Consider the following 21,760-nt stretch of genomic DNA (forward strand, 5'->3'; position numbering starts at 1 on the left):
TCCATTCATTCTTTTGAACTCACCATTGAACCATCCGTCTATCTCTCCTTTAATTTACTCATCCGATCATTCATTCATTGTTTTGCTCTTTTATTTATTATCTGTCTTTTTATCTACCATTTATTTATTAATGTATCATCCATTCATTCAACCATCCGCACATCCATCTATTCATCCATCCATGCATATATTATTCATCCTTCCATCATCCATTATTCTTACATCTATTTCTGTATCCAACTGTTAACCATCCTTCATCCATCCATCCATATTCAGCCATCTTTTCACTTATCCATCCAATTCATTCAATCACCCTTCCATTCATCTATTTCACTACCTGTTCATTCCTTCCTTCCTTCAGTCACTCATTCATCTCTTCAACTGTATGCTGAATTCCTACTACATGTTTGACACCAGTCCTCATATAAGACAACAAAGACATGCAAAGTGCCTGCCCTAATGAGGAGGCACACATTAGATAAATATAAAAGAGGCAATTGCAGTCACGGATGGGTGAAAAAGATAAAGCACAGCGATGTTCTCAAGGACCATGCCCTTTCATATGGGTGATCAGTTGGTAAGTGCACTTTCCAGCTGAGCCCTCAGTGAGGAGGGAAGCAGCCATGCCTGGAGCTGGGCAAGACCATTCTGGGCAGAGGGAATCACAGGTGTCATAGAAAAGCAGCCACTTCACACTCCCCTTGTCTCTGTCTATAAATGCATGGCCACGATCTGTCCCCTGCTGACCACTCCATACAGCCTCCTCCTGGGGCATGGAGGCAGTGAGTAGGTAGGAAGGAGGTCCACTGAATCATCCAGTTTGTAATTTAACTCACCGTGGGGCCTTGGCAAGCCCCCACCTCCATCATGGAGGACTCATGGTGGCAAAGGACGAAATGTTCAGCTCTAGCTGGCTGGAATGACAAAATGATAATCAGCACATATACTTTTGAAGTTAGAGATCAGACTGCAGGTATGGCTGGATCTAGGCTTTATGACTGAGTGACTGAACTGAAGGCTTTACTGTTGGCTCAGACAGTAAAGAATCTGCCTGCAATGAGGGAGACCCAGATTTGATCTCGGGTTCAGGAAGATTCCCCTGGAGAAGGGAGTGGCAACCCACTCCAGTAATCTTGCCTGGAGAATCCCAAGGACAGAGGAGCCTGGCAGGTGACAGTCCATGGGGACACAAAGAGTGGGACATGACTGGGTGACTAACACTTTCACTGTCAGGCTTCAAATGACGTCACCATGGCTGAGCTTCTCTATCCTGGAGCACCTCATGGGTGGGAAGTGGCTGCAAGCAGCGCCAGGTTTATTGCCTTCCAAGATGAGAAGTATACACTGAAGCTCCAAGAACACATGAAAAGATGCTCAACATCATTAGTCTAGTAGGAAAATGCCAATCAAAACTATGATTATCATTTCACATCCACTAAGTTGGCCATAATTTTTTCTTAAGCCAGGAGGTAAGTGCTGATGAGAACGTAGAGCAATTGGAACCCTTGTGGGTTGCTTGTAGGAATGTAAAATGGTACCACAGCAGTGGAAAAGAATTTACCAGTTCCTTAACAAGTTAAACAGAGTCACCATGTGATCCAGCAATTCCACTCCTAGGCATATAGACCAAAGAACTGAAAACAGGTATTCAAAGAAATATTTGTACAAAAATGTTCATTGCAGCACCATTTTTTCTTTTTAGAAAATTAACTTTGTTCAAGTATAGTTGATTTACAATATTTTGTTGATTTCTGCTGTATAGCAAATAATTCAGTTGTATATATTATTCTCTTTTAAAATTTTTAACTGGAAGAGAGTTACTTTACCATGTTGTACTGGTTTCTGCCATACAGCAACTTGCACCAGCCATAAGTATACCCAGGTCCCGTCCCTCTTGAACCCTCCCACCCCCAAACCTGTCTCACCCTTCCAGGTTGTTAGAGTGCATCCGGTTTAGCCCCTGCGTTATCCAGCAACTTCCCACCAGTGGCCTATTTTACACATGGTAACGTGTGTGTTCCATTCTGCTCTCTCAGTTTCGTCCACCTCCCCTTCCCCCACTGTGCCCACAAGTCTGTTCTCTATGTCTGTGTCTCTATTCTGCCCTGAACATGGGTTCATCAGTGCTTACTATCTTGCTAGATTCCATATATATGCATTAATATACAGTATGCATTTCTCCTTTTGACTTACTTCACTCTGTATAACAGGCTCTAGGTTCATTCACCTCACTAGAACTGGCTAAAATTCATTCCTTTTTATGGCTGAGTAATATTCTGGTGTATACATGTACCACAACTTTATCCATTCATCTGTTGACAGACATCTAGGTCGCTTCCATGTTCTAGCTATTGTAAATAGAATTACAGCACTATTGATAAGAGCCCAAAGGTGGAAATAACCAACATGTTAATCAACGAATAAACAAAAGTAGTATATCCATACAATGGAATATCATTCTGCCTTAAAAACGAATGAAGCACTGACACAGGGTACAATATGGATGAAGCTTGAAAATATTACACTCAGTGAAAAGCCAGACACCAATGGGCACATATTCTATGATTTCATGTATGTGAAATGTCTAGAACAGGTAAATCCATAAGGGAAAAAATCAATCAGATTAGTGACTGCTAGGGGCTGAGAGGGGGCAAGGTGACACTCGTGGTAAAGAACCTGCCTGCCAATTCAGAAGACATAAGAGACTCGGATTCAACCCCTGGGTGGGGAAGGTCCCCTAGAGGAAGCCGTGGCAACCCACTCCAGTATCCTTGCCTGGAGAATGCCATGGACAGAGGAGCCTGGCAGGCTACAGTCTGAGGTCACAAAGAGTCGGACACGACTAAAGTGACTTAGCACACATGTACACGGGGGCTGAGAGGAGGAAATGCGGCGTGAGCACTCATAGGTGTAGGGTTTCCTTTGGGGTGAAGAATATGTCTTGGAAAACTAGACAGAGCTGATGGTTACACAACATTGGTAAGCTCTAGTTGCTTTTGAATTGTACACTTGAGTATAGTTTATGATTAGTTTTAGGTTAGGTGAATTTTGCCTCAGTTAAAATTTACTAAGGTCTTGGCTGGTGTTAGGTCATGTCCCCGCTCCCCCCAGTCAATTCCAGTAGCCAGAAGGATGCAGCTGTTTGATTAGCCAGACTTGGGCACGTGCTTCCTCTGCAGAGGGAGGGGAGCCTCGATCTATTACTCTGATCTGGGGGGAAGAGGGAACAAGTAGGAGGTGAAATCCAGTATTAAGCCCGTGCCTGTCATGAGCTGGCATCCTCCAGAGGGGCTGCCATTTAAAAACACACACATTCATATTGGCCCCCAGGGGGAGCCCTCCGATCGAGGACTGTTGCCAGGGAGAAATAAAAAGGAGAGGGGCTTCCCTGGTGGTCAAATGGTTGAGTTCGTCTGCCAGTGTAGGGGACACGGGTTCGATCCCTGGTCTGGGAAGACTCCACATGTCGTGGAGCAACTAAGTCTGTGCACCACAACTGCTGAACCTGTGCTCTTGAACCTGGGAGCTGTAACTGCTGAGCCCATGGGCTGCAACTATCAAAGCCCAGGCACCTGCAGCCTGAGCTCTGCAAGAAGTGAAGCCACCACAATGAGAAGCAATGAAGAGTAGTCCCCACTTACTGCAACTAGAGAAAGCCAGTGCTCAGCAATGAAGACCCAGTGTAGCCAATAAATAAATTAATATATATATTTTAAAGGAGAATGATGCTAAGAGAGAAAAAATTACAGATGTCCACTGTAGCACCCTTTTCTGGGGAAATGCCTTGTTGCACATAGTTTGGGTCTGCTCCAGAACCATTCATGGGACTTCTCTATAGCTCAGATGGTAAAGAATCTGCCTGCAATGCAGGAGGCCTGGGTTTGATCCCCGGGTCAGGAAGATCCCCTGGAGAAGGAAGTGGCAACCCGCTCCAGTATTCTTGCCTGGAGAATCCCATGGACAGAGGCTAGAGTTCATGGGGTCTCAAAGAGTTGGACACGACTAAGTGACTAGCGCACACACACAAAACCTTTCATGGCTCCCCGTTGCCTGTGGGATAAGGGCCAAGTGCCTCAGTATGACATTTAACGTCTGCTCTGATTTGAAATTAATCTAGGGTAGGTCTCCAGCACCCCCACTGGACTCTGCTCCAGCTTGGTCTTATTCTGTAGTGCTGAGTGGCTCTGTGTGTACATCTGTGGCTGGCAGGAAACTGGAAGGCACAGGAAGCATTCGGAAGTAGTCGGTCTCTGGAGGCCAGAGAGAGGCTTCCAAAAAAAAAGTCCGGGAGGGCTGAACCGCCTACAAGGTGAAAGAAAGGTAGTGTAATTCATACCAAGCGCCCCCTTTGGGTGCAAGTGATCTGGAACACTAGAGGGCGATAGAGACCTAATATACAGTTCAGTTACAGACGGAGCTAAACTCACCACTTCCAAAACGTCACATTCTGCTCGCCGGACTCCTGCTTCAGTTTCACTCTTTGTAACAAGTCTGAATGACATAATATCAGTCTTGCATGCTGCCAAGTGCTCAAATTGCTCTCTGCTTTTTGTTTCTTTAGATCTACTCCCTTTGCTCACACTGGTGAATTTGAACAGGAAACATTGTGTCACTTCCAAGAGTCACTTGTAACAGTTACAAAATAACCATAAAACTAGATACAGTAACAACAAAAAGTTATTAACTGCAGCTCAGTGATTCTTAACCCAGTCTGCACAGAGAATCTCCAGCTGATTTTTTTAAATTTTAATAAAAATATAGGTGATTTATAATGTTGTGTTAATTTCTGCTATATAAAAATGATTCAGCTAAACATACATATATATACACATTCTTTTAAAATTTGTTTTCCATTATGGCTTATCGCAAGATATTGAATATAGTTCTCTCTACTATACAATATGAGCTTGTTGTTTACCCAGCTGATTTTAAAGACATGTTGGAAGAGGGCAGAGATACAGGTAAAAAATTGGTGGTTACCAGAAGGAGGTGAGGAGGGCCAAAACAGGTGAAGGGAATTAAGAGGTACAAGCTGCTAGATGTAAAAAAAAGTTACAAGAATGTAATATATAGCACAGAGAATATAGCCAATATTTTATCATAATCTTCTATGGAGTATAATCTACAAAAATATTGAATCACTACGTTATACATCTGAAACTAATATTGTAAGTCAACTATCTGAGTGCTGTGCTAAGTCACTTCAGTCATGTCTTTTTCCAACCCTGTGGACTATAGCCATAACCTTTACGCTCGTCTATGAAAGAGTCCCTTTTTACTTTTTTTTTTTTTTAACACTTATTTTTATTTATTTGGCTACACCAGGTCTTACTTGCGGCACATGGGACTTTCGATCTTCTTTGCAGCATGTGGGATCTTTAGTTGTGGCATGCAAACTCTTTTGTTGCAGCATGTAGGATCTAGTTTCCTGACCGGGGATTGAACCTGGGCCCCCTGCATTGGGAGCGTGGAGCCTTAGCCACTGGACCACCAGGGAAGTTCCATGAAGGAGGCTTTGAATGTGGGTGGGCTTAGAGTATGGTGGAATTGCCCCCATGTGACTTCTGAGGCTAGTTCATCCAAGGCAATGCAACTGTTATTTTTTTGCGGGGGGGGGGGGGGGAATACCCACTCTTGGAACCCAGCCACCACCATGCTGTGAGGAATCCCAAGCCACCATGTGCAGGAGCCCACATGGAGAAGAAACAACAGCTGGCACCAACTTCCCAGCATGAGAAGTGAGTTGTGTTGGAGAGGTTCTTCATTCAGGCTCAGTGAGTTCACATCATGAAGGGCAGAGATAAGCCATTTCGGCCAAGCCTTGTCCAAGTTGCAGATGCTTGTAACATCTGAATAATGTGCGTCAATCATGCATGCATGCATAGTTGCTCAGTCGTATCTGAATCTCTGTGACCCTATGGACTGTAGCCCACCAGGCTCCTCTGGCCAGGGGATTTTTCAGGCAAGAATACTGAAATGGTTGTCATTTTTCTCCTCCAGGGGATCTTCCCGACCAAGGGATCGAACCTGAGTCTCCTGTGTCTCCTGCATTGCAAGTGGATTCTTGACTCACTAAGCCATTGGGTTATCAATCATGCATTCTGCTCAAATTACTATTTGCTCTAAGTTTTTCTTTAAATCTACTCCCTTCACTCACACTGGTGTAAATAGGAAAAAATGTGTCACTTCCAGAAGTCCTTTGTCAAACAGATCAAAAATAATCACAAAAATTAGATACAATAACGACAAAAGTGTTATTAACTGCAGCTCAGTAATTCTTAACCCAGTCTGCACAAGAGAATCCCCAGCTGAATTTCCAAAAAGGGGGATGGGTGACCTGGCCCTTTCTTACTTCTATTGAATGAAACCTGAATCTCTGAAGGTGACTGGGTCCCAACAATAAATTTTTAGTGTTGTTCCAAGTCACTCAGTTTAGGGTGGTTTTTTATATGGCAGATGACAACCAGAGCAACTTTGTGCACAATGCCAACTTCTAACTTTGTTGTTGCTAATTTGCTAAGTTGTGTCTGACTTTTTGTGACCACTTGAACTGTAGCACACCAGGCTCCTATGTCCTCCACTATCTCCTGGAGTTTGCTCAAATTCATGTCCATTGAGTTGGTGATGCTATCTAACCATCTCATTCTCTGCTGTCCCCTTCTCCTTTTGCCTTCAATCTTTCCCAGCATCAGAGTCTTTTCCAATGCTTCAGCTCTTCACATTAGGTGGCCAAAGTATTGGAGGTTCAGCTTCAGCAACTTCTAACAACATCTAAACAGTCTACCTTCCTCTGAAAGAAATTAAGGTTTCACCTTCAATGCCATTCAAGTCAGCCTCAGTCCTACTCCCTCTCTACCAGGAAGCCTTCTTTGATTTCCTTACTCTGGAAACATGTAGAGATGCTCTCATGGGGGAGGCTGCTGATAGTGCCCGCCTACTAAGCAGGCACTAAGACGCAGGTGGTAGATATGTAGCTCTGGACTCTCCGTGGGTCCCTGGCTCTGGAATATACTGAACATGGGACATTGGACATTGGACAATGCAATAACCTCATCTGAGCTTCAGTTTTGTCACCTGTAAAATGGGGGCAACGACACCTACCTCTCCATATTGTGATGATTAAATGAGTTTAAAATTCATCCTCTGAAGCTTGTATACAGCTAGTATGGCCAGGATAAGGCCATACTAATGAGAAAATGGAACAGTGTTCTGCTTACCTCCTCGAGGAAGGAAAACAGTTGTTCAGTTTTAGGCAATGGATGCTTTTTTTTGACTGCACTTGACTGTGCTGTTCAACTTGTGGGATCTAATTCCTGTACCAAGGATTGGACCCAGGCCCTTGGCAGTGAGAGCATGAAATTCTAACCACTGGACCACCAGGGAATTAAACATATTTACATTTTAAAATTACTTTACTATTCTAACTTTGAATTAGTTAATTAATTTTTGCCTGCTCTGGGTCATTGTTGCTTCGAGTGGGCTTTCTCTAGTTGTGGTGAGTGGGGGCCACTCTCTAATTGCAGTGCATGGGGTTCTTGTTGCACTGGTTTCTTTTGTTGCCGAGCATGGGCTTTAGGGCACAGGCTTAAGTACTTGTGGCACAAGGGCTTAGTTGCTCCTCAGCATATGGGATCTTAGTTCCCCCAACCAATGATCAGACTTGTGTCCCCTACATTGGCAGGTGACTCTTAACCATTAGACCACCGGGGAGGTCCCAATATGTTTACTTTTCATTATAGAAGTTTCCCATATACAGAAAAGTATAGAGCTCAGTTTGATGAAATCCCATATGCCCATCAGTTAGATTGAACAATTCTTAACATTTGCCATATTTTCATCGTCTAGTTTTTAAATTAATGTGTTTTAAAGGCAATTAGCCTGGTGGCATTTTAGCCCCGTGCAGCTTTAAAAAGTAAAGAATTTTTCTACACAACTGTAATTCCATGATCACACCTAACCAATTACATGTTGAAATATAATTCAATTCAAGTTCAAATTTCCCCAGTGACACAGCTGGTTTGTTCAAAGCTAAGATTCAAGGAAGGACCTTACATTGCATTTGGTTGTGACACTATCTCTTTGAACTCTGAATGGTTCTCATGTCTTTTCTCCCAGGCTGTTGAGAGTTTCATCTTCTGAATTTGTTCGATTGCTTCTTCTTCTTCCTTTGTTTTCTATTTTTTTCACTGCACCCTGTCTGACATCTGGGGACCTTAGTCCCCCCAACCAGGGATTGAACTCACATCCCCCTGCAGTGAAAGCCCAGAGTCTTAACCACTGGACCACCAGGGAAATCCCTTGCCTGATTTCTTCTCATGTGTCACCTCCTGTGATCCCCTACCCTCGGTGTTTCCTTTGTGAACTGGAACTAAAGGTATGATTCAAATTAAGTATTTGGGGGCAAGAATCACTTCTTTTTTTGGTGCTGTGCATCGCTCACTGCACCCTCGCAGGAGTTCATCATCTGTTTATCCCACTGCTCTGCTGCTAAAAGTGGTCACTGAACTCAGCTGGCAACAATATGATGCTTCCATGGGAACATCATTTTCCCGCCTCTTTGCATCTAGCAGGCAATCTGTGACATGGTGGACATGATGTTATACTCTCCCGTTTCCCATGGACTTTTCAGTTAATCATTTTAGTATCCATGGTCAACTTTCGTCTGCAATGATTAGCTCATTAGGGGTTTCAAAACAGTGTCGTTTTTTTTTCTCCTGTCATCCTTGTATTAATAACATTATTATTGGTTGGCATCATTGTTTAGCATTATTGTTGCCTCTTTTCTCAATATGACCTCCAACCTCTCCCCCACACCTCCCCCAAAAAAACCCAGGTGGCCCTGCCCTAGATTTAAAAGTATAGTGTTACTCTGTACTATGTATGACACGGGCTCTCTTCACAGTTCTTGTCTGGGCTTCCTTTCATTCCAAAGTAACTGATTTTCCGACATTGTTCTTCCTCACAAAGCACCGGCCACACAACCTAATATATACTTTGCGAGCATGCTCAGTCGCCTCTGACTTTTTGCAACCCTGTGGACTGAAGCCTGCCAGGCTCCTCTGTCCATGGGATTCCTCAACCAAGAATACTGGAGTAGGTAGCCATTTCCTCTGCCAGGGGATCTTCCCGACCCAGAGATGGAACACATCTCCTTGCATTAGCAGGCGGGTTTTTTTCATTTTTACCACTGAGCCTGACACTTAAATGAGAAATGGGGGGGCGGGGTAGCCAAATAAACCAAAATCCCCTGATTTTTAATCTTATAGAAGGAATTTAAAATAATTGCACAAGGGACCCCAAATCGCAGGTAGAAGTCCTAATGTCCAAAAGAAAAGTGGCTTACAAGATCATGAAAAAGATGGGGCGATACATTTAATCTGATCTAAACACAGTTTACAAGTCACAGTAAAGGTATATCAGTTCAGTCAGTTCAGTCGCTCAGTCGTGTCCAACTCTTCGCGACCCCATGAATTGCAGCACGCCAGGCCTCCCTGTCCATCACCAACTCCCAGAGTTCACTCAAACTCACGTCCATTGAGTCGGTGATGCCATCCACCCATCTCATCCTCTGTTGTCCCCTTTTCCTCCTGCCCCCAATCCCTCCCAGCATCAGAGTCTTTCCCAATGAGTCAACTCTTCACATGAGGTGGCCAAAATACTGGAGTTTCAGCTTCAGCATCATTCCTTCCAAAGAAATCCCAGGGCTGATCTCCTTTAGAATGGACTGGTTGGATCTCCTTGCAGTCCAAGGGACTCTCAAGAGTCTTCTCCAACACCACAGTTCAAAAGCATCAATTCTTCAGTGCTCAGCTTTCTTCACAGTCCAACTCTCACATCCATACATGACCACTGGAAAAACCATAGCCTTGACTAGGTGGACCCTTTGTTGGCAAAGCAATGTCTCTGCTTTTGAATATGCTATCTAGGTTGGTCATAACTTTTCTTCCAAGGAGTAAGCGTCTTTTAATTTCATGGCTGCAATCACTATCTGCAGTGATTTTGGAGCCCCCCAAAATAAAGTCAGCCACTGTTCCACTGTTTCCCCATCTATTTGCCATGAAGTGATGGGACCAGATGCCATGATCTTCATTTTCTGAATGTTGAGCTTTAAGCCAACTTTTTCACTCTCCTCTTTCACATTTTCATCAAGAGGCTTTTTAGTTCCTCTTCACTTTCTGCGGTAAGGGTGGTGTCATCTGCAGATCTGAGGTTATTGATATTTCTCCTGGCAGTCTTGATTCCAGCTTGTGCTTCTTCCAGCCCAGCGTTTCTCATGATGTACTTTGCATAGAAGTTAAATAAGCAAGGTGACAATATGCAGCGTTGACGTACTCCTTTTCCTATTTGGAACCAGTCTGTTGTTCCATGTCCAGTTCTAACTGTTGTTTCCTGACCTGTGAAGATATATATTCATGGGTAAATTAAGAATCGGTTTTTGGAGGGATTGGCATGATAATTTTCGGGAATAAAATGAGGTCTTGGTTATGTTAGTGTAGCCGGTATCAGATTTGTATCATTCAGACTAGCGTGAACTATCATCAAAAGGTACTGTGATAGTCCCCATTTTATTGATGCAAACTGACCCTCAGGGGAGGAAGGGAGTGAACCATGAGAGAGATCCAGGATTGTAAAATTAATCTGTAGTGCCAGAGCCCAGGGCTCATTCCATCACACAGTAGCAACACGTGGCCAGGAAACAAAAATGTCCCTGGGGATGCCTCTCCAGCGTTCCAACCGCCAGCTCAGCTCGGGCCGCGCTCAGCTCGGGCCCCAGGGATGCTCGGGCCACCGGGCAGCGCCCCCTGCGGACCACAGTGCGCAGGCGCGGCGCACTTGTCCCGCCCCCGCCCCCCTCCACGTGCGGCGCACACCTCGCGTTCCCTTCTGCTGGGCTCGCCTCGCGCCTCCCTCCCTCCCTCCTCCCGCCCCTCCGGTCCGGGCACCCCATTGGCTGCGGGCTTCGTCCCTCCGACCGCAGCCCGGCAGGCCCCCACCAGGCAGGAAGTCCCACCCCACGAGTGGCTGTCCGTATCGTCGATTGGCCCAGACCTCTGTCAGTCCGGGCGGCTGGCCCGAGTCTGCGGCGGGGGCCCGCAGTCGGTGCGCGACCCGGGCTGGCGGTGGTTTCCGGTTCCGCGGGGCTGGCGGGCGGGCGGGCGGCCGGGAGCGGCGGCGGCGGCGCCTGACAGACAATGAGGGCGGCGGGGCGGCGCTGAGCGGCGGCGGCGGCGGCGAGCAACGCGGGGCCCGGGGGCGGGGCGGGGCGCCAGCCATGGACAATCAGGTGAGGAACGGCCGCGGCGCCCCAGCGCAGCCCGCGCCGCCCGCCGGGCCCCCTCCCTCCCTCCCTTCTTCCCTCTCTTACCCGCCCGCCCGGCCCAGCCCTCCTCGGTCCCGGCCTCTCCGCTCCCGCTCGGCGCCCGCCCGCCCCGCTTTGTGCGCGCCCACCGCTCCCCCGGGCCTTTATGTGGGGCGGGGGCGCCCCTCCCCCATCCGCGACCCCGCCGGGTTACAACGCCTGACTCCCCTGTGAATCTCGGTCCCTGGCTGCCCAGAGCCCTCTGGAATGGCCTTCGCAACCCCGGTCCGGCCCAGATCCCCGTGGGACACCTCTTGTGACCCCAGTACAACCCAGACCCTCTGGGACCCTCCTCGGGACCCCAGCCTCGCCTGGATTACCTTGGGACTCCTCTTGCGACCCCAGACCGACCCAGAGCCCCCCCCCGGGACATCCCTCCGGACGCTGGCTCAATCATGAGTCCCCACAGCCATCCCCGGGGTCCCTTTAGAGTCCTTTGATCCGGCCTGTACCCCCTTTCCTCTCTGAATCCAGGGCAGTTGGTGTCTCCTGCCCGCTCTGGCCCCTTGGCCCTGCTTCCTCTCAAACTCTGTCTGTTCTCCACATTAAACCTTTGCTGGGGGTTGAGTCCCTCCAGAACTCCTGGTTTGCAGCCTCCTCCTTTGAACCCAGGCCCACCCTAACCTCTCTCCCCTCTCATCCTGCCCCTGCCTCAGCCCCAGCTCCGCCCTAGCCCTCTCCTCAAACGCCAGCGAGGTCCCAGGCCTTTCCCACCAGGACCCCGGCCTCCCTTGAACATCCTTCGTTTCAGACCTGGGCTGGCTTCCTCAGCCCCCTCTGCTCTGATCACTCTCCTTTGGGTTCCAGGGACCCAAAGGGCTGTCTTTTCACCTTCAGACCCTCTTTGACCAGATCCAGGGACCATTTCTGCTCTGATCTGGAGCCCCCACGCCCTTCACACACCAGATGCCTCACTCCCCTCACTTTGGGCCCTCTTTGCCCCTGTGACCCTGATGCTGCCCCACATTGCTCCCCAGCCCCCCAATCCAGAGCTGGATCTGGTTCCTGGAACCACAGCTATCCTCCCTGCAGAGACCTCCATGTCTCTTTCCTGATGTTCATGGTCGCCCACTTCCTTCCAACATCCCCTAGTCTGGTGCTGTGACTTTGACCCGCTGTCCTCCGCCCAGCTCCTGTATACCCCCATGTTCCCTGCCTTCCCCAGCATCTTGGAGCCTCCACCCAGAGACTTGGTGCAAACCCAGAGTGTTCCCCAGCCTCCCCGCCCCCTAGTCCCCCCACGGACCCTCTCCCTTTGGTTTGGAAACCCAGAGCCAGTTTCGGTAAACTCATCAAGCCTGGGACCGTTGCAGCTCCCTACATAGGATCAGGTCTCTCTTCACCCTCGTCTGCTGCCCCTGGCTTCCCGGGGCGTGAGGCCAGGAAAGGCGGTGTGGGGCTGTGGGGGTGGCAGCTGAATTCCCCGCTTTTAGTGAGGGCAGGTTGGGGCGTCCCTGACTGTCGGCGCCACTCAGGCGGCTCTGGCTGGTGAGGCGCTGTGTGGCAGTTGGGTTTCAGGGGTGGGGGTGCAGGAGGCATATCCCCGTGCCCATCCTGGCTGCCCAGTGGCCCAGGATCACTGAATCCTGTGCTCAGGGCACCCTCTTACTACAATTTCACTTCATCCTTGGTGCTGTACCTTTCTCTCAAGAGGTGAGGCATAGTTTATGATAGCTGAATGGGGATTTCTGCAGTGTGGGGTGAGTTCATTTTCCTTGAAGGGACCAAGCTTGAGGCCTCCAATCTGTATTGAGTTAGGAAACAAAATAGACCTTCAGTGTCCACTCTTAAGGCAGCTGGACCCTGGGAAAGTCTTGCTGGACACCGTGCAGGTGCAGAGCAGGACTTCTGCCCCTTAACCCACTGGGCCCCCAGGGAGACATTTCAGGCCCATGAACATCCATTTACCTTGTGATGTGGGGGCCCTGGCAGGCTGTGGTTGTCTCTGAGTGAGACAGGGCAGCATTCTGGGCTGGCAATGCAGGGAGACAACAGTCCTGCTCGGGGGGCAGGTGAGCCCCCTGGACCAAAGAGCACCATCCCACCATTTTCTGGTGTGACAGTTGCTGGCAGTTGTGATTCAGACTTGAACCAGAGTGAAAAAGTCGGTTCCTCTGTTGTACTAGCCACGTCTTAGGTATTCAGGAACCACCACTCCTGAGGTGCCACCTTGTTGGGCAGTGTGAAGAGGTGACCTTTCCTCCATGGCAGGAGTTTCCACTGGACAGCGCTGCTCTGAATCTTTGCGCATGCAAGTGCAAGTGAAACCGGCTCCAGAGGAAGGCCCGTGCCACCCCAGTCCAGTTCTCGGCTGGGCTGTGTTCTCATGCAAATGTGGGAGGGAGAGGCCCCAGCTCTGAGCCCTGTCCCTTCCTCACAGCCCCAGGGGAGGCCGGAGAGAAGGGGCAGGAGAGAATGGTGTCCCTTATCGATCTGAATGGGTGAGCCAGCTGTAAGCAGTCCAGGAGGACTTCTGGTACGGGATCTGGCTGTGGGGTGGGGGTGGGGACCCTTTGAATCCAGCAGAGTCGGCCTTCTCTGCCTCCCCCCGGACACCTCACACCTGTGAAGGCCTCAGTGTGATGAGGTACAGTGGGTCTTTCCCCCAGGCCTGCTTGCTTCGGGAGATTTTGGTTCTCTTGGCCTTCCTGGTGTGTTCTCTAGAACTTTCTGGCCCAGCTGAGAAAAGAGGGAGTTCTGCATTTGTCTCTGGGTTCCCAGGGAAAAGTCATTCTGGTTCCCTTTGCCCTGACCATACACCCACCTGTCTGATCCCTCCAACCTCTAGTCTGTAGTTACTCGTCTATTTTCTTTGGGATTTGATGGTGGGTTTTTCTTTTTGGCCTCTGCAGCTGGTGGGATCTCAGTTCCCCACGCCTGTGTGCTCAGTGGCTAAGTCATGTCCGATTCTTACGACCCCGTGGAGTGCAACCCGTTAGGCTCCTCTGTCCTTGGGGTTGTCCAGGCAAGAATACTGGAGTGGGTAGCCATTTTCTCCTCTAGGGGATCTTCTCAACACAGGGATTAAACCCGTATCTTGCATCCCCTGCATTGGCAGGCGGATTCTTGACCACCTCATCACCTGGGAAATCCATCTTAGTTCCCCAACCAGAGATCAGACTTGTGCCTCCTACAGTGGGAGTGCAGAGTCTTAACCACTGGCCACCAGGGAAATCTCAGGATTTGTATTTTTTAGAGGGAACGTGGCGATGTATCTTGGGGGGCAGGTCTTTACTTATTTAGGGGTCATGGCTGACAGGCATATGATCTACAAAGACAGTGGTGAAGGAATGGGCCTGGCTACAGACTGAGCAGATGCTGAAAAGGTGGGAAAGTTTGCTGCGGGGCTGGGGGCTGCCTAGGGAGCTAGAAGTGGTGTCAGTGTCTGGGGGTCCTGTTCCCCAAAGGCCCAGGGGTTCCTCCTTTGCAGAAGTGTCGGGCCTGGCTGCTGAAGTGGGCGGCCGACCCGTTGAACCACAGGTTGAACTGACGCTCGATAACGCTTCATCTGCTAAGCCTGGACTTGGGAACAGCTTTCTGTGACCATGCTCTGCTGCTCTGGAAGGGCGGTGTGTTTCTCACGGTGGAGGAAGGCCCACAGTGGAGTCGAGGCTGGGGGCATGCTTGAGGATCTCTCCCTCTTTCACCAGACCTTTTCCAGAGAACCTCGGGCTAACCCGGCTCTGAAGCTATCATCCAGCAGGTCGGTCTGCCAGGCTTTAAAGCTGTGTTGTAACGTGCTTGAGAGCGGGGGCCAGAGCCTAACAACTCCCCTTCGTGTCCCCCACAGTTTGTAACGTGAAGTTTTGCACTTAGCTTTACCAACTGTCGGTTTAATAAAAGGGGCTAGGAGCCGCTCCCTTTGTCACCAGGCCCACTGGCTCTGGGAGAGATGCCTTCATCTGGTTGTGTGTGTTCAGAATCTCCTGAGGCTGCTCCCTGGGGAGCTGTGGGGTCAGCCAGCATATTGTCCACACGTTGGTGGGCGCTCCCTACAGATTTAAAGTATTAATATTTCTGGTGCCAGGCCTCCCTGCTGGGCTGCTGGAGGTCAGGCTGCCCAGCTCCCTGACAGCCCTGAGGATCGTGGGTGTATGTGCTTATCCGCATGGTCTGCACAGGTGGCCCTAGTGGTAAAGTATCTGCCTCCAGGACAGGCGACGTAAGAGATACGGGTGTGATCCCTGGTCGGCCGGGAAGATCCTCCTAGAGAAGTCATGGCAGCCAACTCCAGTATTCTTTCCTGGGGAATCCTTTGGACAGAGGGTCCTGGTGGGCTATGGTCCATAGGACCGAAAAGAGTCGGACACAACTGAAGGGACTTAGCACGCACTTAGGTCTGCTTGCTTATCCTTAGTGTCCAGAGACGGATTCATTGAGTCCTTGTCATTTTGTCATTAATCTTGTGCCCCAGGACTGAGGCTGGTCAGAACCAGAAGAGGGTGCAGGGGCAGCCACCAGCCCTCTGTGGGCCAGGGGTCAGAGGCCCAGGCCCTCCTGTGGCTCTTGTGAGAGGTCCCCACCTCTGGGCAGGTGGTCCCTGCTTGAAAGGATTGACACAGGGAGGGACAGCTGGAGCCAGCTCTGATTCAGTGGCTGCTCTGGGAGCCCCCGCAGGGCCGCCAGGGAGAAAGTTCTGTGAAGAGCATTTTCTTTGGGTTTGTGTGGCTGTGGTTCCGTGGGGCCAGTCCCCTGCCCCCTCCCATCCCCCTTTGTGGCTGTGTGTGGACCACATGGCCAGTGACCCCGCTGGGTCCCGTCAGACTTGGCAGAATCATCCCAGGCCAATGAGGGGTCCCTCGGTGATTCTTTCTCCTGGGAGGGGATGGGATTGTGCATCTGAGGGAATTCACAGCAGCCGCCAGACTTCAGGCATAACTAGGCCACTTGGTAAAGTGCGAATTCCCAGAGGGAAGGGTGTCTGCTGAAGAGAATTCCCACCAGCAGAGCTGGGGAAATCTTACAGACACTCGGTGTAGAAGACCTGCCTTTTGGGGCTGGGCGCTGGCTGGGTTCTCGGTTTGAGGGCTTCGGGAAGGATCTGAGGGAGCAAGGGCTGTGAGGTAAGAGGAGCTGTGGGCCCCAGGCTGGCAAAGCCTCCACACCTGGAGGGATCTGGGCCAGCCAAGGCGTTGGCCTGCTTTGCAGGACTTAGGATTCTGGCCGTGGGGTTCCAAGTGCCTACTGCCAGTTGGCCTGGAGCTAGGGTAGCGCCTGGTAGAGGCCCTCAGCCCAAGCTTAACTCTCCCCAGATGGCCCTGGGAGCCCTCGTTCTGCTCAGGTTTTAGGGAGGTTTTCCCAGAGGTAGAATAGTTAACCCCTTCCAGGGCAGGGTTGGAATGTGCCCCTTTGTTCTGGGCTTTTGTTGGAGGAAGGGATGGTGAAGTAGCCCCCAGATGAAATGCTGAACCAAGGCAGTGACCGAGGCCCACCCTCGCCCCCAGAGGCTCTGCCACCTCCTGGCAGCCAAGTGGCAGGTGAGAGGTATCAGTTGGGGCAGCACAGGCTTGTTAACCTGGCGATAGTGGACACCCTTCCTGGAGCAGCGGCTGAGGGTCTGCTTCAGTTGCTCGGTTCTGCTGAACGGGGGAGTCCAGGTGGAGTGGGGAGGGAAGGGCAGAGCAGGTAATAAATCACCGAGACTCGCCAAGCTGGAGTAGCTGGCGGGGGCTCAGCTTTGCCTGCCTCTGCTTCAGTGTAGCTCGAGCGTCTCACTGATTCAGTGATTTTTTTCCTCATATTGTGTCCCCAGATCTGTGTGATTCCACCATCTTTACTTCTCAGAAGATTCCAACACTTGAAGGAGACCCCCTCTCCTGGGTGCAGCGGTGCACAGCATGGTCCTCGGCCCCTGGGGTCTGGGGTTGTTGAGGCTGAGCTGGCGCCAGCCCCCGAGGGCAGAGATGCTGCCTGGGCCCAGGCGGGGCTTTGGGCATGGCCCGCCGGCAACAAAGATTACCCATCACTCTTCAGAACCTTCCTGTTTACTTTGGCCTGTGGCGCGACTTTTTGGCACTCCCATCTTCCCCCTCAGATGGAGCTGTGGTCTTCCCTTCTTTCACAGTCACGGCTCTGCTTCCTGCTGGTGTGCCCTGGGTGGGAACCCCATGTGATGAGACATGCCGGGCGTGTGGCCAAGGTGGGAGCAGGGTTGTGGATCTCTGGCCAGGTGAACAGCAGACCTGGGATTTAGTTCTAAATACCGGAAGCTGTTCCCAGGGTCTCGTCATCATGATCTGGCTTCCCACCTGGAACCTTGCTCCCAGTCCAGGGATCGTCTCCTGACTTCTCAGCCTTAGAACAGGTTGGAGAGAAGGCAGAGTGTGCTATACACTTGTGTATAGGGTGTGTGAGGCAGAGTGTGTTACACACTCAGTATAGGGTGTGGGGGGCGATTATGGCCTATTCGGGACCATGTAAACATCATCGGGATTTGTTTATTTAGAACGTTGCCCATAAGCAGTGCTCTGCGAATAGAAGCTTGTGGCTGATTTGAGCTTGACTTGTTTATCCAGACGTCCCATCCTTTCCTCCAGCTTTTGGTGGGGTATTTCCCTTCAAGTGTCCCCATCCCCCCGCCACTGCTCTGCCTGGCCAGGCTCCATGGGCATCACAGTCTCCCAGCTGCCCAGGGTCTCCTGTCTTTCCTCCATCTGCCCACAGGTCCTCCCAGCTCCCTTGTTTCAGGCTCCTTTTCTAGCCACTCCCTCCAGTTGCCTCCCAGCAGGCTTGTGGTCCGTCTGTCTGTCCTAGTTTGCCTTCAGCCCAGACCATACACAGTTGCCCGGGGTACTTCTCACTCAGTGCCGTTTCCCCGACTCCATCACCTGCGTGTAGCTGGCAGTCACTTCTCTTGTGTTAAATCGAAATACTCCATCTGGATCCCCACCCCTCCTGCCAGTGGGCCGGCCCTGGGGGGGTGGGGGGTCTCTCTGCTCCACTTCTGAGCAGTCTCCCGGGACTGTGGTCCTGCCAGCAGGGGAGGGGCTCCTGCCGTTTTTACAGCTCACTCAGCACCCACAGCCTTCCACCAGTCCACATGAGGAGACCACCCTATACTTAACTGTCACCTCGGCCCTTCCCCCCAGAATGCGCCACTTAGAACTCCTTGATTTAGGAAGCCTCTCTAGTTTAATCCTGTGTGGTTGATACCTCGAGTAGTGTGGTTCCAGGATAGAGGGTAATTGGAGACAGCCTAGGGTGCTCAGGAGCAGGGTTGGGTTGAAGCATACCAAGGAGCTGGCTGTTTGCGGATGGTTGTGGAGACCAGGGCCTGTTTGGTTTCCACTGTGGGGACTGATCAGATAGGGCTCTGGAGAGAGCAGCCCTGAGCCAGGGCGTCAGGGATGAGTGGAAGTTCAGTCTGCAGAGAAGTGAGTGAGGGCTCCCTGGCTGTGGGCTCACAGCTGGGAAGGAGCAGGCATGCCTGCATTTGGGAATGGCTGGTGCCTGACAGAACGGGGAAGCAGGGTGTGTGCATTCCCCGTGCATCCTTGGTTCACAGCCCCTACGGTGTGTCCGAAGCTTAGCAGCAGCTGCTTGTGAGCGAGTGCACGTGTGTGTGTGTGCACGGCTCTGCAGCATCCTCTGTCTGAATCAGGTGAAAACGTGGTGAATCAGGAGGATCCCAGACTTGGGGATACACAGGTGGGAGGTGTGCTGAGGCTTTTCATCTTGACTCAGACCGAGAAGGGTGAGCCCTGTGTCCCAGGCAGTGACCGAGCAGGAGGAGGAGGAGGGGAAGAGCAGAAGGATGCTGGTGGCGGGGTCTAAATGGGTAAAAGAGGCAGGCACCAGAGGGGCTGTGGCCCCTGGGGATGCTTGGGGTCTGGTAGTGAGAAAGAGGGCGGAGGATGCAGAGAGAGGCTTCTGGTCCAGGCCTGGGCTGCTGAGCCTGGCGGGGGAGTCTCCTCCAGGATGTGTGGGATCTGGCGGCCCACGTGCCCCTGGTTATCTTGGCACTTAGAAGCAAGTGTCCACTTGGCCTCCGCCTTCTTTATAATGTTCTTGGTTTTGATACTAGGTGTCAGGCTCTGTGTGAAGGAACTTCAGAGAGGGTTTTCCAGGCTAGAGTGGTGTGTGCAGTGGGTCCCTGTTGGCGCTCCAGAGTTTGTGAAGTGTGGGGGCTGCTCTCTTAGTGGGGAGAGGCCAAAGTGTGTGAGAGGAGGGGAGTCTGGCTGCTGAGGCCGTGGCCCACCTGCACCCGTCCCCAGGTGGCTTCTTTCTTGGACCCCCCCCAACCCATTCTCACCGCAAACCATCATTGGTGTGGGTGACTCAGGTGACCCTCAGGGTCTCTGTTCTCCGGGAGGCACTCTGTGGGATGATGGATGATGACAGGGCTTTAATCAAGGACTTGCGTGGGTTGGCCAGGACAGCAGAGTGGCCCTTGGGTGACCCCCACACACGGGCCTGAATCTCCATACAGCAGAGCCATCTCTCATGGCCACACAGCAGCTCAGTCTCAGAGCCTTGGTTGCCTCACTCGTAGAGTGAGGTACAGCCCGCTCTTCAGATTGATGTGTTCCGCATCCATATATTCAGTCAGTTGTGGATCGAAAATATTTGGGAAAAAAAATTACAGAAGGTGCCGAAAAGTAAAACTTGAATTTGCTGTGCCCTGGCACTGTTGACATAGCACTTACCTGTATTTACAACTGTTTGCATAGCATCTGTGTTGTACGAGGTATTATAAGTAACCCAGAGATGATGTCAAGTCTGTCGGAGGACATCCGTAGGTCACGTGTAAGTGCTAAGCCTTTTTATGCAAGGGGCTTGAGCATCAGTGGATCTTGGTAGCCTCCGGTCCTGGCACCAGCCCCTCCCTCACAGGTCACACTGTTCTTTTTTCGGGAGATCTTGGAGAGCTCCGGACAGGCTGCCAACCTAAGAGCAGACCAGGCAAGCTGCTAGCAGGTGGTTTCTGATGGTGGAGGGTGCTGAGAGGGCCACGTGGTGAAGAGCTGTGGGGCAGGGAGTGGGTGCTTTCAGACTGGGTGGTCAGGGAAGGCTTCCCTGAGGAAGCAGCTGTCAAGCTGAGACCTCAATGAGAGGAGCCAGCGAGCTGTGCAGAGCCTGGGGGAGTGGGGGCCGCAGGTGCCTGGGTCCTGGGGTGACTGGGTGGAGATGCAGGGCCCCGGGTGGGCTCGCTGGGGAGACAGAGCATGCAGAACAAGCACGTGCTGCCCACCCCTGTGATTGGAGCCTCCCGGAGTCCCTTCACTTTCGGGCGCTGTATGCCACTTGGGGTGGGGTGGAGGATGGATGGAGGGGGCAGCCCACACCCCACGGCCCTGGGCTCTGCGCTGACCCTGCTGCTGCCTCTCTCCCTGCAGTGCACTGTCCAGGTCAAGTTAGAGCTGGGACATCGCGCCCAGCTGCGCAAGAAGCCCACCACGGAGGGGTTCACGCATGACTGGATGGTGTTCGTCCGCGGCCCCGAGCAGTGCGAGATCCAGCACTTCGTGGAGAAGGTGGTCTTCCGGCTGCACGACAGCTTCCCCAAGCCCAAGCGGGGTGAGTGCCCCCCTCCCTGGGGAGAAGCTGGCCTGAACTCCTTGGCCAGCACTGCTCTGCCCCCGCACGGGGGTGCCCCCCACTCCCCCTTCCCCCTCAGCTGTGAACTTGGTTGTCAGGATAGCCCAGCAGAGGTGGTGACGGGTGTCTTGTTGTCATTATTGAGGCTCAGGCTCTGAGGAGTACCCAGAGTATGTGGCCCGGGTTGGAGGGTGGGCAGGGTGGTGTATGGCCACCCCGTGAGTAAGCAGGAAGTTGCTCACTGGGCCCATGTCGGCAGAGGAGAGATGCCCTTTCCAGAGCCCCTGGCGTGTGGGGCTGGACCAGAAAAGGGAGGCGTACCGCCCCTGCCTCCTCCCTGTTTCCCCCTCAGGCTGTCCTGCACCTGTGAGTCACAGGAACTTGCCCAGGGTGCCGGGTCAGAGGCCGCTTCCTGGAGAATTTGATGGGGAATTGGGGAGCTCTGTGGGGTCGGGGCCTGTCTGTCATGTCACCATTTGGTACCCTGCGTGAAGCCTAGCATGTAACAGGGGTCCCATAAATAGTCCTCGAATGGATGTGCTGATAAAGGAACAAAGGACCCTGTGCTCCAGAAGGGCTTCGGGGCAGGGAGAGCGGCTGCGGGGCTGCAGGGGGCCCAGAGGGTTGGGGGTGAGGCTGCACTGGGTGAGATGAGAGTATGGAGCCTCCTGGGACCCACTGGGGCCTGGGCCAGGGCTAACAAGTGTCTTACTGTCCAGCCAGGAGGTGACGTGTGTCACAGAAGTAGACACTCCTGGTTTGGGGGAGACGGCAGCTCCAGATTCCTAGTGGCATAGTTAGTGGCCATTGTTCTTCCTTCTGGATTCTTCCATCGGCTTTCAGCTCTTCCTTTCCTTCATTTCT

General features: G+C 51.6%; 1 protein-coding gene across 2 annotated transcripts in view; it reads left to right on the forward strand.

Annotated features, from left to right (window-relative positions):
• The first annotated feature begins 11,233 nt into the window (after positions 1–11,233).
• Positions 11,234–21,760, forward strand: part of MLLT1 (MLLT1 super elongation complex subunit) — a 68,010-nt gene continuing 57,483 nt past the window's right edge. The window contains exons 1-2 of one of the 2 annotated variants that reach the window (XM_052643299.1): positions 11,234–11,284; positions 20,695–20,875. In XM_052643299.1, coding sequence (XP_052499259.1) covers positions 11,273–11,284; positions 20,695–20,875 — 193 coding nt within the window. In that variant the 5' untranslated portion in view covers positions 11,234–11,272. The remainder of the gene's footprint in view (positions 11,285–20,694; positions 20,876–21,760) is intronic. The other variant, XM_052643298.1, reaches the window with a different exon arrangement.

This window comes from Budorcas taxicolor, chromosome 7, assembly GCF_023091745.1.
Source record: "Budorcas taxicolor isolate Tak-1 chromosome 7, Takin1.1, whole genome shotgun sequence".
Classification (NCBI taxonomy): domain Eukaryota; kingdom Metazoa; phylum Chordata; class Mammalia; order Artiodactyla; family Bovidae; genus Budorcas; species Budorcas taxicolor.